This window comes from Corvus hawaiiensis, chromosome 9, assembly GCF_020740725.1.
Source record: "Corvus hawaiiensis isolate bCorHaw1 chromosome 9, bCorHaw1.pri.cur, whole genome shotgun sequence".
NCBI lineage: Eukaryota > Metazoa > Chordata > Aves > Passeriformes > Corvidae > Corvus > Corvus hawaiiensis.
Genome location: NC_063221.1, coordinates 1806779 through 1821218, shown reverse-complemented (window position 1 = coordinate 1821218; position 14440 = coordinate 1806779). Strand labels below are relative to the sequence as shown.

The following is a 14440-nucleotide window of genomic DNA, read 5'->3' as shown; positions in this document are numbered from 1 at the left end:
CAAGGCAAGGGCTCCTTCCCTCCTCCCTCTGTGAAGGGCACCCACTGAGCCCTGGGCTTTGGGATGGGAGAGAGGTCAAGGCGAGCTGGAACAGAGCCCCGCTGTACCTGCATGGCGCGTAAGGATGAGGACATAGCTTTCCACCTCCGACAGCGGCGGGTTCCACTGCAGCAGCGCCTCGGTGGGAGTGATGTTGGTGGCCGTGACCCCCAGAGGGAAATCCATGGCTGCATGGGGGAGAGAGCCAGAGAGTCAGAAGCATTAGGAGACTGGACTATGAACTGGAAGGGCTCCTTGTGGCACGTGGTTCTATGTCCTGCCCTGCTGCCCAGACACGTGTGCCTGCACAGGAATTACTGCTGCCCAAGCTGGAGTGCAGAGATGTCATAGCTTGTGCTACTCTGCTACCTGGGCTGCTCTTCCACTGTTTTCTTGATGCACAGTCTGGCATGTTAGGGGTTTTCTTTAGGTTTTGAGGAGTCTGGCGATAGCAGAGGGTTTTATTTTTGCAGCAGATGCTGTTTGTGACAGGGCTTCCCCAGGGATTATTTCTGGAAACCTGTACTCTGTTCAGGAAAGGTTGTCATGATTGCCCAGCATCATGTTTCTGGCTTCCCTGGGCCTGGTACACAGCTTTATCACTTTTACCCATGACTACCCATGAATATTTGGGATAAACTTTGCTGAGACATACTTCAAAAGCCCACACTGAGCCCTTGTGAGCCCTGCTTATCATCTCCAGCTTGCATCTGGCTGGTGTGAGGTCCAGCTTGCCCTCAGACACCTATTAGTGTAAGCAGGGACTGCCAGCCCTGCCCAGGGCTGGACCTGACACTGTTTGATTGTTCCCTGCCCACCAGGAGCTCCTCACCTGTGTACGCAGTGATGGAGGCCAGCTCGCTCTCCTCGCGGCCCCGCACACTCTTCACCCCGATCTCGTACTTGGTGGCAGGCTGCAGGTGGAGGAGGGGGTACTCGGTGGCATCCCTGGAGATGGCCATACTGTCTGTCCTCCCTGCAGACATGGAGCCAAGAGCTTTGACATCACAGCTGGCCCCATCCCTGGGGCTCAGGAGGGGCTTGGGAGGGGATGGCAGGCCCACAAGACATTGGAGGTAACTGAGTTTCGTGCCTGCAGGTGCACTCCTGCGTGCCCATCACTCTGCTGGCAGAGCATAGACAAAACTGGGACCAAGGGAGATGAGGTAGTGGGAGTGGGTGAGGGAGGTGGGATTTTATGATTGAGCCCTGAATTTAACCGTCTCTGGGGAGGGCACACTGCTGGGGGCCATTCCCTGTGCCCCTCTGTGCCGAGCTGGCTGCAGTGCTCCCTTCCCATGCTCACCCCAGACACCCCAACCTCTGCCCTGTAGCCAATCCCAGTTACTCGTCACTTTGCCCGGAGCACTGGGATGCTGCCTGGGCGAGGATGCTCGGGCCAGCAGATGGAGGGAGGGTTGGCAGCTGTGAGCTCAGGGCACGAACAGGAGCGGTCTGGCCTGTTACCTTCAGCAGCACGGTAGGATAGTCTGTAGTGGTCGAAGGCAGCGATGGGAGCACTCCAGTAGACCATCATGGACTCCTGGGTGACGTTGCCCACCCTGAGGTCCTTTGGTGCATCAATCCCTGGTGAGATGGAGCACAAAGGAAAGCTGTGGGAGGCAGGTCCACTCCCCGTCCCCCTGCCTGCCCTCCCCGGTGCTGTCCCGTGCCTGGCGGGGGGTGTCCCGTGGTACCTGTTGTGATGGAGCCCACGACAGGCTCGGAGCTGATGGTGCCGTGCACGGCCACCAGTGACACCAGGTACTCGGTGGATGGCTGCAAGCCCGTCAGGGTGGTGTGCCTGTGGGTGCCATCCAGTGTGACCTGCTGTGCCGCCTCCTCCTCGTCCCGGGGACTGTAGGTGAGGATGAGGCGGTCTGCTGGTGGGGATGGGTCACTCCATGTGACGTTCACACTGGAGGATGTCAGCTGGGAGAAGTGCAGCTGTGAGATGGGCCGAACACCTGGAAGATGGAGAGGAGAGATGCAACCCCAACCATCTGCAGATCCTCACCTCCACGTTTTCCCCAGGGCTTGAATGGGAAATACTTAAAAGAGGTGGCAAAGCTGAAGATCTGGGCTCTCCATTGATCTGAAACTCTGCTGGGATCAAGAGGCAGAACCAGGAGGGGAAAAGTGGTGCTTCTCTCAGCTCCACCTGTAAACATCCTCCATCCCAGACCCGCATGGTGGGTGATGGAACTGTCCCACCTCAGATAGTATGTGCTGTCTGCACTTCATGACTGCAGACTTTTCAGCCAGAGGTCCTTGTGAGGTCCCCCAAGGCTTCAGTTCCTCTTCTGATGGACACACAGGCCACCCTGACCACAGAGGACAGCAGAGGGCTGTCTGTTTCCCCCTGATCCTGTCTTGTCCTTTTGGGAACCTCCAGCAAAGCAAGTGTGTTCAGTGCTGCTGGCCAAAGGGGTTGTGCCACCACACTGGTAGAGCCATCCTCCTTTGGAGGTCAACAGGCCCGCTCCTGTGTGGACACACAGACCCCAGCTCTCATCCCCATCACCACCTCAAGGGTTTTGGTGCCAGGGATGCAGCGGGCTAGCAGAGGAGCCAACAAGGTCTGTGCCCTTGTCCCCATCCCAGCTTGTCTTTCTCTACCTGTGAAGGCATCCACGGTGGCCTCCAGGCTCTGCTGCCGTCCCCTCTCAGCGATGATGGAGATGGTGTACTCTGTCCCAGGCTCCAGCTCCGAGAGGGTGAGCTGCGACTCCTCCCGGGACACTGTCACTTCGGAGGCCATTCCTGAGGCGGGGGTGAAGGTGATGCGGTAGTGGTCGATGGGACCCATGGCTTTGGTCCAAGCCAGTGAGATGGACGTCTCAGTGGAGGCTGTCACCAGGAGGTCCCGGGGGCTGTCAAGCTCTGCAGGAGAGGGTTGGTGCAGAGCTTTGTCCCCATGCACAGACTGTCCTATGGGGGCATCTGAGCCATAGGAGCCAGCTGTGCTTCGAGCAGGCAGTGGGGCCAAACTCACCAGTCCTGGCATTCATGGTCGCTGGCACACTCTGCTGGCTGTCCATCACGGCTGAAATCCCGATGCCATACTCTGTTCCCGGCACCAGATCTACCAGGGAGTGCAAAGAACATGAAGGGGTTTGAGAGCAGCACCTGGCAGGGTGACCTCAGGGTGCGACCCCTTCTTCCACCTCCCACAGGTGGGGACAGGGGAGGACCCTCCAGAGCATCCCTGGGGCTAGCAGCTCTCCCACAGGTCAGTCAGTTCCTCTGCACATTGCAGAAGAGCTGAGCCTTTTAAAAAAGCCCTGTGGTTGCCTTTGGATAGAGAATTTGGATTATTTTAGCTCAGAAACGAGCCATTTTTAAAAGTTGTTGCTGAGGTCTGCTGTAATTGCTGGCAGTGAGACAGAAGCTCTTGTGTGTGTGAGCTGAGATGGGAATGATAAAATAGCTATATTTTCTTCCAAAGTGATGCAACATCAAATATTGTCACAGGGCTGGTGTCTTGGAAGGAAATAAACTATGCAGAATAAATGAAATGCACATGAATTGGGAAAGGTGCAGTCTTTCTGGGAGCCGAATCAAGCCCTGTTCCTTGGGGTGGACATATCCTGAGGTGTCTCTCTCAAGGAACTTGGGAATTGAGCTCATCCAGCTCCTTTCCTCTTGCACTGCTTTATCTCCATGGGGTATCTCTTGCCTCTGCCTGTCGCTTCTGCTTGGCTGCTGGTGGCTTTATTCCCCTCTTCCCTGTGCTTCATGATCTTTACCACAAAGTTAGAAAAAGCCATAAACTCTCCAGCTCAGCCTCACCATTCCTTGCCCAGGGGCAGCATCCCCTGGAGCCACCAAAACCTTTCCCAGGAGGTCAGGAGAGAGAGATGCTCTCCTTCCCTGCTCTTCTCTTGCTACAGTCCATTCTTGGTAGGGATGATGGGGAGAAGATGGACCCCCTTGGCCCTGCTCAGTTAAGTGTCAAAAGCATTCTGGAAAGAAGAGCCTGGCAGAAGGGAAGGAGAAGGAAGAAATGAGCAGGAGGACATAAACCTTTTCTCTCCCAGATCTTTTGGGAAGAGCAAAATTATGGTAATTTCTGTGCAAATGCTGATTTTTGAGAGAGACTATGGCTAGGGCCAGGCTTGCTGCGCTTTTAAGCTTAAATCTTTGATAAACCCTGCTCAGTACCGTACCTCACTGCAGGTAGATGAGACTGGCTGAAAGAATTGCTGGTTGCTTTCAAAGCATGGATCCCACCAGGCCCTGCGTGGCTGGAAAAAAACCCCAATGGGTTTTGCACCACATCCAGCAAGACTGGAGGACGTGGCTACTCTGTCTGTAATGGAGCTATGGGAGAGGCTCATGTGCTGTCCACACTATGACTATTGTAGCTTTTTTTTTTTTGGCTAGCAGAATGGTTTTTTTGGTTATTTTCTGCTATGACTAGATTTTTTTTAATTGGTTTGTTTGTTACATAGCACCCTGGGGACTGGAAGCAATGCACTTGGTGGAGGCACTGTATAAAAATCACTCTCTACAGCTGACTTAAGAATCTGCATCTCTGCAGCTTGCTCTGGTGGGGTTTCTTGCAGCCTTGCCTGAGTCTGGCAGAGCCTTGGCAGCTTTTTTTAGTTTTATTGAGAAAAACAAGAGACTTTAGGCTGCCACATACTCCAAGGCAAGCTCAAGTCAAGCCATGGATATCATCACAGTGTGTGTCACTGGGGTAGTGTAGTACCTCTGCCCAAGGAGGGGGATTTGGCCCATTTTTAATGCTTCTTCTCACCTAGAAAGCCAATAAATGTCGTAAAGGAAAGCTAGCAGGAGTCCAGCACTGTGATCTCATCCTGCTTCTCCACACGCATCCTCATCACGAACACAGAAGAAACCAGCCCTAATGTTTTCCTTCTTTCTGCATTCCGCACTTTTCAAGGTAACTGCTCTGATTGCCTTGCTGCCCTCCAGCCTTTCTCATGACTGCTGCTGTGCCTGTAACTTAACTTCTGACTTTCCCACTGAACTTTCTCCTATAACTCCATACGGCAGATTCCTGAGCCCTTGAAGGTCCTAGGAAGGCAGACATGGAAGAACCTGGTGTCCTGCCATACTGAAGAGCTTCAAGATGAATGAGAGAACATTTTTGCATATAATTAAGTCTTTTCTCTGCTCAAAATATGCCACCGGAGCAGCAAATCCGTAAGGCAAGCAGTTCTAGTCAAAAAACAAGGAAACCACATCTCACATGGTGCTTTATTGTGCTGCTGCGTAAGGTGTTTGGGGCTTTCCTGGCAGTGGGAGGTGGGTGGTGTTTGCAGCCCCTCTGCTGGCCTGAAAAATGTACCACTTAAAGGACTTGCTCAAAAATAGTATCTCTAGATTTGGGTCTGCTTTGAGCCCAGTTTGGAAAAAGGCAAAAAACTCGGCCAGCCTGGCTCCCCATCACTGCCCACGGGGCATCATCACCAAACAAGCTCTTTCCAAACAAGCAAAAAAGAGAAGGGTGAAATAATATTTTGCTGTAGATCAGCCTAAACAGGCTTCTTCCCATTCCTCACTTTGCTCCTTGCCAGCTCTATATGCCACCTGGACAGATCCTTGCATTACTCGGAGGTGTAATGGGGAAAATGGGCTGTATCCCAAGGAAAACCTTCTCTCCGGTAAACAGCAAACCCCAAAACAACCTCAAACGCGTGCCAGCATAAGGGCAACTGAGTATTGGTGCTGATTTGGGCTCTCCATTGCCCTGCCTGCTCGAGAGGAGGAGGACGAGGGGGGAGGAAGAGCGCATGGGTGCATGCATACCTGCGAGGGTGGCCCGGGTGGTGGGGCCGGTGTGGCGCGGCACCAGGACCTCGTGGTAGTGCTCCCCGGCCAGGGTGCTGTAGACCACCCTGTAGCTGTGTGCCTCGGCCTCGCTGTTGTCCCAAGAGAGCTCGAGGCTGCCGGGGCTCCGCGAGCCCACCCGCAGGTTCTTGGGAGCATCGATCTCTGCGCAACACAAGGGAGAGAGGCACCGTCTCACCGCTGGGAACGCACCCTCACCCACGGGTGGCACCTGGGTGGGACAGCCGCGAGGTCCCGCACGCGGACCCTCCTCCCCAGGGGACTGGGCTGGCACATTTTCTCTCACCTCCTGCTCAGCACAGACTGGGAGATGTCACCCAGAAGAGTGACGCAAATGCTGGGGCATTCGCAGCATCCTCAGCAGGTTGGTTTGGCAGCTAATCCCATGTTCTTTCAAAAAGAAAACTCTTTTCCCCCATATTAGAGCAAAAAAACCTGAGGCACTGTGAGTAAGAGAAAAAGGGCTCTGTAGTAGCCATGCATTGGCCTGAACTGCTCTTAGAAGAAAACCCTGAGCATCTTTACAGGCTCATTCACACTCAGACATTGTCCAAAGCGTTTCTTTATTGGTGCTGCTGAGGCTGTGTTCTGAATCTGCTCTGGTTTGCACAATAAACGCCTCTGGTGAGCAAGGGGTTGGGGCTGGGCACCAGCGGACGGTGGGCAGTGGTGATGGATTCAAGTCTGGGGGGTGTTTTTTATGTTGCCTTTTAGAAATAAAGCGAGGAAGGCCAATGCAGCAAATCAGTTGGGGCAAGCATCTCGTCCGAAGTATTTATCTATAGAGATACGTACACACACAGTTCACGTACCACAGTTATTATAGCAGGAGCCTCATATCCACCAGTAATGTACAGGACAATTTATATGCCATAAACCAGCACGGAAATACACGCTCTGACTCCTCCTTTATGGCACAGTAAATTAAACCCATTAGCTATCTGCAGGCTTAACATTAATTAAAAGTTTTACCGACCAGTTAGGGTGTTCAGGGAAGAGATATAAAATAAGATAACCATCATGTTTCTGGCTGTGCTGGTTTCAGCTGCTTGGCTGCTGATTCCTTGGTCAAGGCACCTGCTTTGGCTCTTGATGCTGAGTGGGAGCGAGTGTCACCTTGAATTCAGACCTGTGCTGAGCGTTTTGGTGCTTTCCAGAGTGGTGCATTGTGCTATGGGTGCTCTTAAGGATGTAAACTGCCGAATTCTGGAGTTCTAAGCTGTGGGTCTGAACGGGCACTGGAGCTGGTGGGGATGTGTGTCCCAGGCTGCAGCAAGACAGGGCCAAGATGGGGTTGGCTTGGGGTTTTATCGTCTAAATATGGGGGGTTGAGCCCATCCATGCCTTGTCACTGGCATCTGGGATCACCTGGCCTGCCCTGAGGCCCATTAGAGCACCTCTGTGGGGCACAGGGCAGAAAGAGGACCTTTTGCACTGGAGGTTTAGTGGCTAAACAGAAGAGTAGGCACTAGCAGTGGGGGGGCAGAGGGCAGTTTTAGGGTGTGTATTTTAGGGTGAGCTGAATCATTTGCTCTGCCTGGCTCTGTGATAGTATGCAAGGCACCTGCATTCAGGAGTCTCCATTCATACCTGCATCTTAACCCACTGTGTTTTCATTCCCCTCCTTCCTCCTAGCACACCACATTAAACCCCAGCTCACTTGTGCCAGGGGAAAAAGAGGTATCACGAAACCCCAGACACACAAACCCCTCAGTTTTTCTCCGGATACGTCCTCGTTGCAGGACAGCGCATCTGCAGATGGCAGCGAGCCGCCTGCCCGTGCTTTCCAGAGGCTCAAAAATTCACACCAGATCTCCCAGCAAGGCCAGCTAGCTACCTGTGGTGAACTGGGCAAAGGCCGGCCGGCTCTCGTTGGCACCCCGGAGGGCGCTGACGGCGAGGTGGTAGCGGGCGCCGGGGCGCAGGGCCTGCAGGGAGTACTGGCTGAGGGGGGGCTGCAGGCGGAATGTGGTCCTCCCGCCCTCCCCGTCCGCCAGCCCGTACTTCAGCAGGATGGCGTCCACCTTGGCGCGCGGCGGCGTCCACTCCACGAAGGCCACCGTGTCGGAGACATCCCGCACCAGGATCTGCGTCGGGCCATCGATGACTGCGGAGGAGGGGGGGGAAATGGGCACCTGTTATTTCGGGAGAGTTGGATGGGGAAAGGTGGAAGCTTTGGGGACACCAAGCTTCAGGGATGGCTCAACCTTACCTTCAAGGTGGCTGGAGTTAGTACTTGGGGACAAGGGAGAGAGGTGGCATGGGCAAGAGACATGACCCTGACCCCAGGGTACTTAGGGGGTTTGGTCCTCGTGGGTTCCCAGTTCCTTGTCCCAGTCTCCTGGCTCTTTCCTGAACCCTCTCCACTTTCTGTGAGCACCAGAGCAGGACCCAGCAGCACTCTCACTGGCACCCATGACAGCTACAGTGCAGCTCATGCCCTTCTCTTGAGCTGGTTGTCAGCAATAATTCTTCCTTGGCTTTTTAGGGTGATGTTTCCCAGGATATAAAACTCCTATATCTAACTGCAACACACTTTCTTTGCTCTTAGATAGCTGCTTGTACTTTTGCATTGAAAAATATGTAATTTTCCTTTGTGCCCAACTCTTCAGACTATCCAGACAACTTTTACTGATGATCTTCCACTCAATTTACTCTTTCCGAGCCTTTCCATCATTGGCAAAATTTACCAGCAACAATATTATGTCTTTTGAAAAGTGTTGACAATGTGTTAAATAACATGGGTGCAAGGACAAAATCCAAGCATGGAGAACTGAGGAATGTCTCTAGAAATGTTCCTGCTTTGGTGCCAGCTCCTGGTTTGTCTTTAAACTGAGGGATCAGCTCATAAAGCTGTTGGTGGTTTGGCAGTGGGAAGAGAGGAGAAAACGCAACTGCTCTGGTGAGTCTTCATAACTAGCTGGGTGTGGGGCTATGGTGGGTGTCCAACAAAACCTCTCAGATAAAAGGTTTTTAGCTAAATTCATACCAGGGATCTACTGGGAGACCCTTTGGGATATTTCTGCTTCTTTTTTTGCAGAAATTTGGGCCCTTCCTTCCTCTACATCCTCCAACACTCAGCCTGGGCTCAAGCCTGGCTGATGGATGCTTTGAGTCCAGCAGGACTTAACCACTACATGGAGGGATGGATGGATGGATGGATGGATGGATGGATGGATGGAGGGAGGGAGGGAGGGAGGGAGGGAGGGATGGATGGATGGATGGATGGATGGATGGATGGATGGATGGAGGGATGGATGGATGGAGGGAGGGATAGATGGAGGGATGGAGGGAGGGAGGGAGGGAGGGAGGGAGGGAGGGATGGAGGAATGGATGGAGGGATGGATGGATGGAGGGATGGAGGAATGGATGGATGGAGGGATGGATGGAGGGAGGGATGGAGGGAGGGAGGGATGCATGGATGGATGGAGGGATGGATGGATGGAGGGATGGATGGAGGGATGGAGGGAGGGAGGGAGGGATGGATGGATGGATGGAGGGATGGATGGATGGAGGGATGGATGGATGGATGGATGGATGGAGGAATGGATGGATGGAGGGATGGATGGAGGGAGGGATGGATGGAGGGATGGAGGGAGGGAGGGATGCATGGATGGATGGAGGGATGGATGGATGGAGGGATGGATGGAGGGATGGAGGGAGGGAGGGAGGGATGCATGGATGGATGGAGGGATGGATGGATGGATGGATGGATGGATGGAGGGATGGATGGAGGGAGGGAGGGATGGATGGATGGATGGATGGATGGATGGATGGAGAGATGGAGGGATGGAGGGATGGAGCCAAGCCTCCCCATCACTCCTGTGCCATGGCAGCTCTCATGCACGAAGCCTGCTGGGCAGCCCTTTTATCACTTCCGTGATTACAAAGTGGGTGAAAGAGCCCACTTTGGTTCTGTAATTCAGACTATACCACACCTACATATACCTAATATACTGCAGACATTAGGAAATGACAGGATATAACAAGGGTCTGCTGAATGCTGCACCTCAGCATTGGAAGTTCTGGGGGATGAGCATGTGGGCAAGGGTGGAAAGGACCAGGGAGGGTTAGAAAAAGACATGGGGGAATTTGGAGCAGTGAGGTGAGGTCTGGGAGCAAAACAGCAAAGGAAGAACAGCTGGGAAGCCCCGTGCTTAGGCAGGAGCTGGCTGTCCAGCTCCAGCTCCAGGACCAGCTCATGCATACCCTCAATCTCCAACTACTTCATGTTGTCCAGTCATCCAGGTGATCCCCATCTACTGGGCTGTGTGGCATGAACCTGTGCCTTTGCTGCTTGACCGTGGCACAAGGTGCTGAGGAAGAACGAGGGTGATGGGGATAAATCTCTGGGGGTGCTGCAGAGGAAGGCAGGCACGCCAGCACAGGGATGCCTTCACGGAGCAGAGATCTGCGAGCTCACCGCTCCGCCTGCACTCCCTGCAAAGGCCAGCCCCTGAGTTTGAAGTACCAGCCTCTATTTTTGCTGACTTCCGAGGGAAAGGAAGTTTCGGGCTTGACCAAGGAGATGTCTCTATTAAGCCACGTCGAGCTGAACGCGGAGGCGAAGCGGGAGGAGAGGACTGTGCTGGGGAAGGTTGGACCTGCAGCAAACCACTGCTGCTGCTGGTGGAGCGACCCTCCCTTCGCTCTCACAGCTGCCTCGAATTACCACAACCCTCCGGCAGCTCCTTAAGTGCTGCTTCTTTCGGCACAGCTTAGATGGAGGGAGTAGACGTCTGCCTGGCTTTCAAGGCAGACTGCAACAGACCCGGTGTGAAGAGCCTCTTCTTCTCCATGAGCTCTGCCCATCACTGCATCTCCTTCAGCAAGAAGACCCAGTTGAATTTTCTCTGGTCTACAGGATGGACCAGTGACTGGGCAAACAAACTGGTTAGGAAGGGACGTGCTATTGCTCCTGGCTCCCTGCCCTGCTGCCTGATTTCCACGAATAGGTGGGATTTGAGGGCATTTAGTGGCACAAAAGCGGGTGGGAGTTTTAATCTGTTATATATGAGCAAGTAATACATTTGTAGATGTATTTCTTGAGGGTGTCTAGCCTCCAAAATGTGAGATTAGCAGAGAAGAAGAATTTATCCAGATATATAATAAAAACAGAAGTGAGTCTTCACTCCCAACCCATTAACCTCGCCACAGTTTCTGCACTTGTGGCAATTTAGGAGATAGAGGGACAAAATACTGCATGAAGAAGCTGTTGCTGCAATGTTTGGGCACCCGGGTGCTGCTAATTTCATCCCTGCCCATGCAGTGCCAGCTGCTCTTGCTGATGGGACTTTATTTTTGGGACCAAGCCCAGGGCACTGTTGTGCTGCCCCCAGGTCAGGCTCACTCACGGGTTGAGACGCTGTCGGAGGTGGGAGGGCTTCTGGCTTGTTCCTTCAGGGCCACTACGGTGACGGTGTACTCTTCCCCCGGCTTCAGGCCCGTCTGGTTGAAGGTGGTGACGGTGCTGGGGAGCTGGGCGATCACTCCCCCCTCATTATTCTGTCAGGGAATGAAATAAGCATTAACCCTCCCTCACAAACTGGTGGTTTTGGGGGGAGACTGATGCATGGAGAGGAGGTGCCCCCCATCCTTCCACGGCCCGCTCTGCATCCCCAAATCACATTGTCACCTTGGCACATCCCACCGTGGGGGTGCAGAAAGCGGGGGTGAAGTCACCCACGAAGCGTGGAGCACTCGTGATGTTGGGCTGAAAACCCTGCCCATCCCTCCTCCCTCCCCAGCTTCTGTGTTTTGCCATTTGTGCCTCTGCTGTTCTCCAGAAGAGGGAAGCTGATAAAACCAAAGCCTTGGCTAGACTTGTTTTCCCTGCTCTTCAGGAGCCCGGAGCCTTCTGTTGTTGATGTATAGGGATGAAGCTGGGAGGTCTTTATTTTGCCATCCCCTGCTTTTTAACCATCTTTACACTCCTTTATACCTTGCAGTTTTGCCCTGAAAAACTGCAAGGCTTTAAACAACTGCACATGTCACCTTTCCTGCCAGCATTTGGACAAAGGATCTTTTCTTGCTGCTGTCTTCACTAATAACATGCTAAACAAACCTTTGCACATAACTCTCAATACACATTCATCTCTTTTCTCATTAAACAGGAAATCTTCCATTTTAGCCATCAATTGCCATTTTTCCTTTCCTAATTTTCTTTGCTAATTCCGTCTTCTCTTTGTCTTTTTCCCACCCCATCCCTGGTGCAGGCAGCAGATGGGCAATCCTGCCTGACCCAGCTTTAGTAGGGGTGAGAGCATCGTGGAGACCATGGAAGGAGAGTTGCTCTGCAGGAAGCTGCAAGCATCCTCGTTGGGCTGCTGAGGACCAAATTAGCATCTTCTCACCCAGTTTTTGGGGAGACAGGGAGGTCAGTTTTTCTCACAGAGGTTGTGATGCTGCAGTTGCAACTGCTGTTTTTAGCCTTTGGGAATAGGTTTTGGGTTTGTTTGAGGTGTGGCAATGTTTTGGCATGTGCCCAAGCAAGCATTGCTTGCAGGGCAGTAAAGGACACGGCACCCTCTGCCTAATTTTAGGGGAAAAGCTGATGATGGAGACCCAAGAGAGGCCAATTTTGGCAGCTTATGGGCAGGAGCATGACTGTGACTTTCTGTCTTGACTCATGGATTTGAGAACTTTAAAGCCCAGTGAGCTACATCCCTTTCCTGCCCAAGACCCAGCATCCAGGAACAGCCATCCTTTTGCATCTTACCTGCCTTTAAATCCCAAAATGCTTCCATGTATTTTTAAGTTTAAGCTTAAAAATGGAAAAGAGAACCAATGGTTTGCACTTATCTGCTTCAGGGGCATGCTGTTCAGCTTAATTCCTGAGTAACACAGCAATGTTTGAAAGAGCTATTTTTTCCTACCAAAAGCTTTTCTCTGCTGTTGCTATATTTTTCAGCTTTAATCCTGATGGTGACTGAAGATTATCCCAGGGTTTATACCTGCACTACCTGAGCTTCAACTTCTGACACGATTTGCATGTGGATGTAGCCAACATTGCACGAAGAATCTTCCAGCAACTCTTTGGAAATGAGAGAATCGAGTTATTTAAGGCAATGGGGCCCTTGTTTTGTGCTGTGCAATGATACTTCCTAGTTAAGAGCATTTAAAACTTTGGGGCCAAATTCTGCAGTTCTCTGCTGCCCAGAGCTGCTTTGATCCCACTGAAGTTTTTGTACAAGTGAAAACATTACAATTGAGCCCTTAATCATCATTTCATTTACTGCTAGGGCTTGAATGCTCTTGTCAAGAGGCTCCATATACAATTGAAGCTATACTTATGGCTAAATGGTGTAGAAATTATGAATATAGATTGATCACTTGATGTACAATTTTTGTTGCTGCGCACAGAAAATACGAGGTATTTAGGGCAACATTTTTATCCTTTCCTCTTTTCTGGCACAATTTCTACCTGTTCATCACTGCAATTAAAATTCCATGGCAGGAATTAGCTGTGCGTGTGACTCGGGGATGGTGAAGGTTGTTGCCTGAGAGCCAGCAGCTGCTCGGTTTGATCCAGGCTGCTTTGGGGAGCTTAGTGTAGAGAGCAGGGCAAGCAAGAGGAGGAGGAGGAGAAAGAGTCATTGCAAAGGAGATGGAAGGGAAAAAGGGGGTGCAACAACAAGGGGCAGTGAGGCTGGAAGGTTTTTTTTCCCCATCACTGGAATTTTTTTGGGGAAATTTCTTTGAGGACATGTATGTCTTGACACAAAAACTACTGGGGAAATGCAGGCTGGCGATGTTTGGGGATGCTGATGCACAGCACACAAATGGCAAACACAGGCTGAGTATTTTGGGAAGGGCATAAGTGGAAACTGATTTAGCATGCACTCCCTCGGTGCTTTCAGGGTGGCCCTGCAGTGCCGTGAGTGTGGCAGCAGTACCTTGGGAATGAAGCTGATCTCCCAGCCGTCGAAGGGGAAGGAGAAGGGCTCCCACTGCACCTCTGCCGTCGTCTCTGTGATGGTCTTGAACTTCAGCCCCTGCGGCATGGCGAGGCCTGGAAGGGAGCAGGGGGTGGTGAGCAGAGCGGGCTGGGTGCACGCACGCTGTCAGTCCCCACCCTGCTCCCTGTGGGTGTTTGTTATCTGGGCAACAAAAATGGGGAACCTTTTGGTAACTGTTAGCAAAATTCCTTTATCCCCACTCCACGGGGGCTGGAGGGAAAAGAGGGAAAGACCTGGGCCTATGGACTCTGAGGCATCCCACTGCACTACGGTGTGAACAGAGCGAATGATGGGGCTGCAAAGGGGTGTCTGGACAGCTTCTGGTTTTCCCCTGCCCTCCGTATCCTTAATCTCCAAGAAACCTTCCTGGAGTTTGGCATTACAGCTTGATGCTCCTGTTTTCCTCTGTGCATCAGGGTCCTGGCCAGGACTGTGTTTCTCCTGATGCACAGCAGCATCCCCTCTTGCTGCACTATCCCCATATCATGGGGAGTCATCATGGGGATCATCCCTTCAGGAGTGGGAGGAGAACCTGTGACTTCTGTGTTATATTGTAGTATTTTCTCTGAGGAAAAAATACAATGTTTAAATGTTTAGGGCTGCATTCTGGGGCCTTCAATCAA

General features: G+C 52.3%; 1 protein-coding gene across 1 annotated transcript in view; it reads right to left on the bottom strand.

Moving 5' to 3' along the window:
• The window catches only part of TNR (tenascin R), a 33367-nt gene that overhangs the window by 14258 nt on the left and 4669 nt on the right, over positions 1 to 14440 (bottom strand). Inside the window, exons 4-13 of the mRNA XM_048312712.1 lie at positions 13755 to 13870; positions 11214 to 11364; positions 7697 to 7966; positions 5818 to 6003; positions 3035 to 3124; positions 2659 to 2922; positions 1737 to 2006; positions 1507 to 1626; positions 872 to 1015; positions 108 to 227 (exon numbers count right to left, since the gene is read on the bottom strand). Coding sequence (XP_048168669.1) covers positions 108 to 227; positions 872 to 1015; positions 1507 to 1626; positions 1737 to 2006; positions 2659 to 2922; positions 3035 to 3124; positions 5818 to 6003; positions 7697 to 7966; positions 11214 to 11364; positions 13755 to 13870 — 1731 coding nt within the window. The remainder of the gene's footprint in view (positions 1 to 107; positions 228 to 871; positions 1016 to 1506; positions 1627 to 1736; positions 2007 to 2658; positions 2923 to 3034; positions 3125 to 5817; positions 6004 to 7696; positions 7967 to 11213; positions 11365 to 13754; positions 13871 to 14440) is intronic.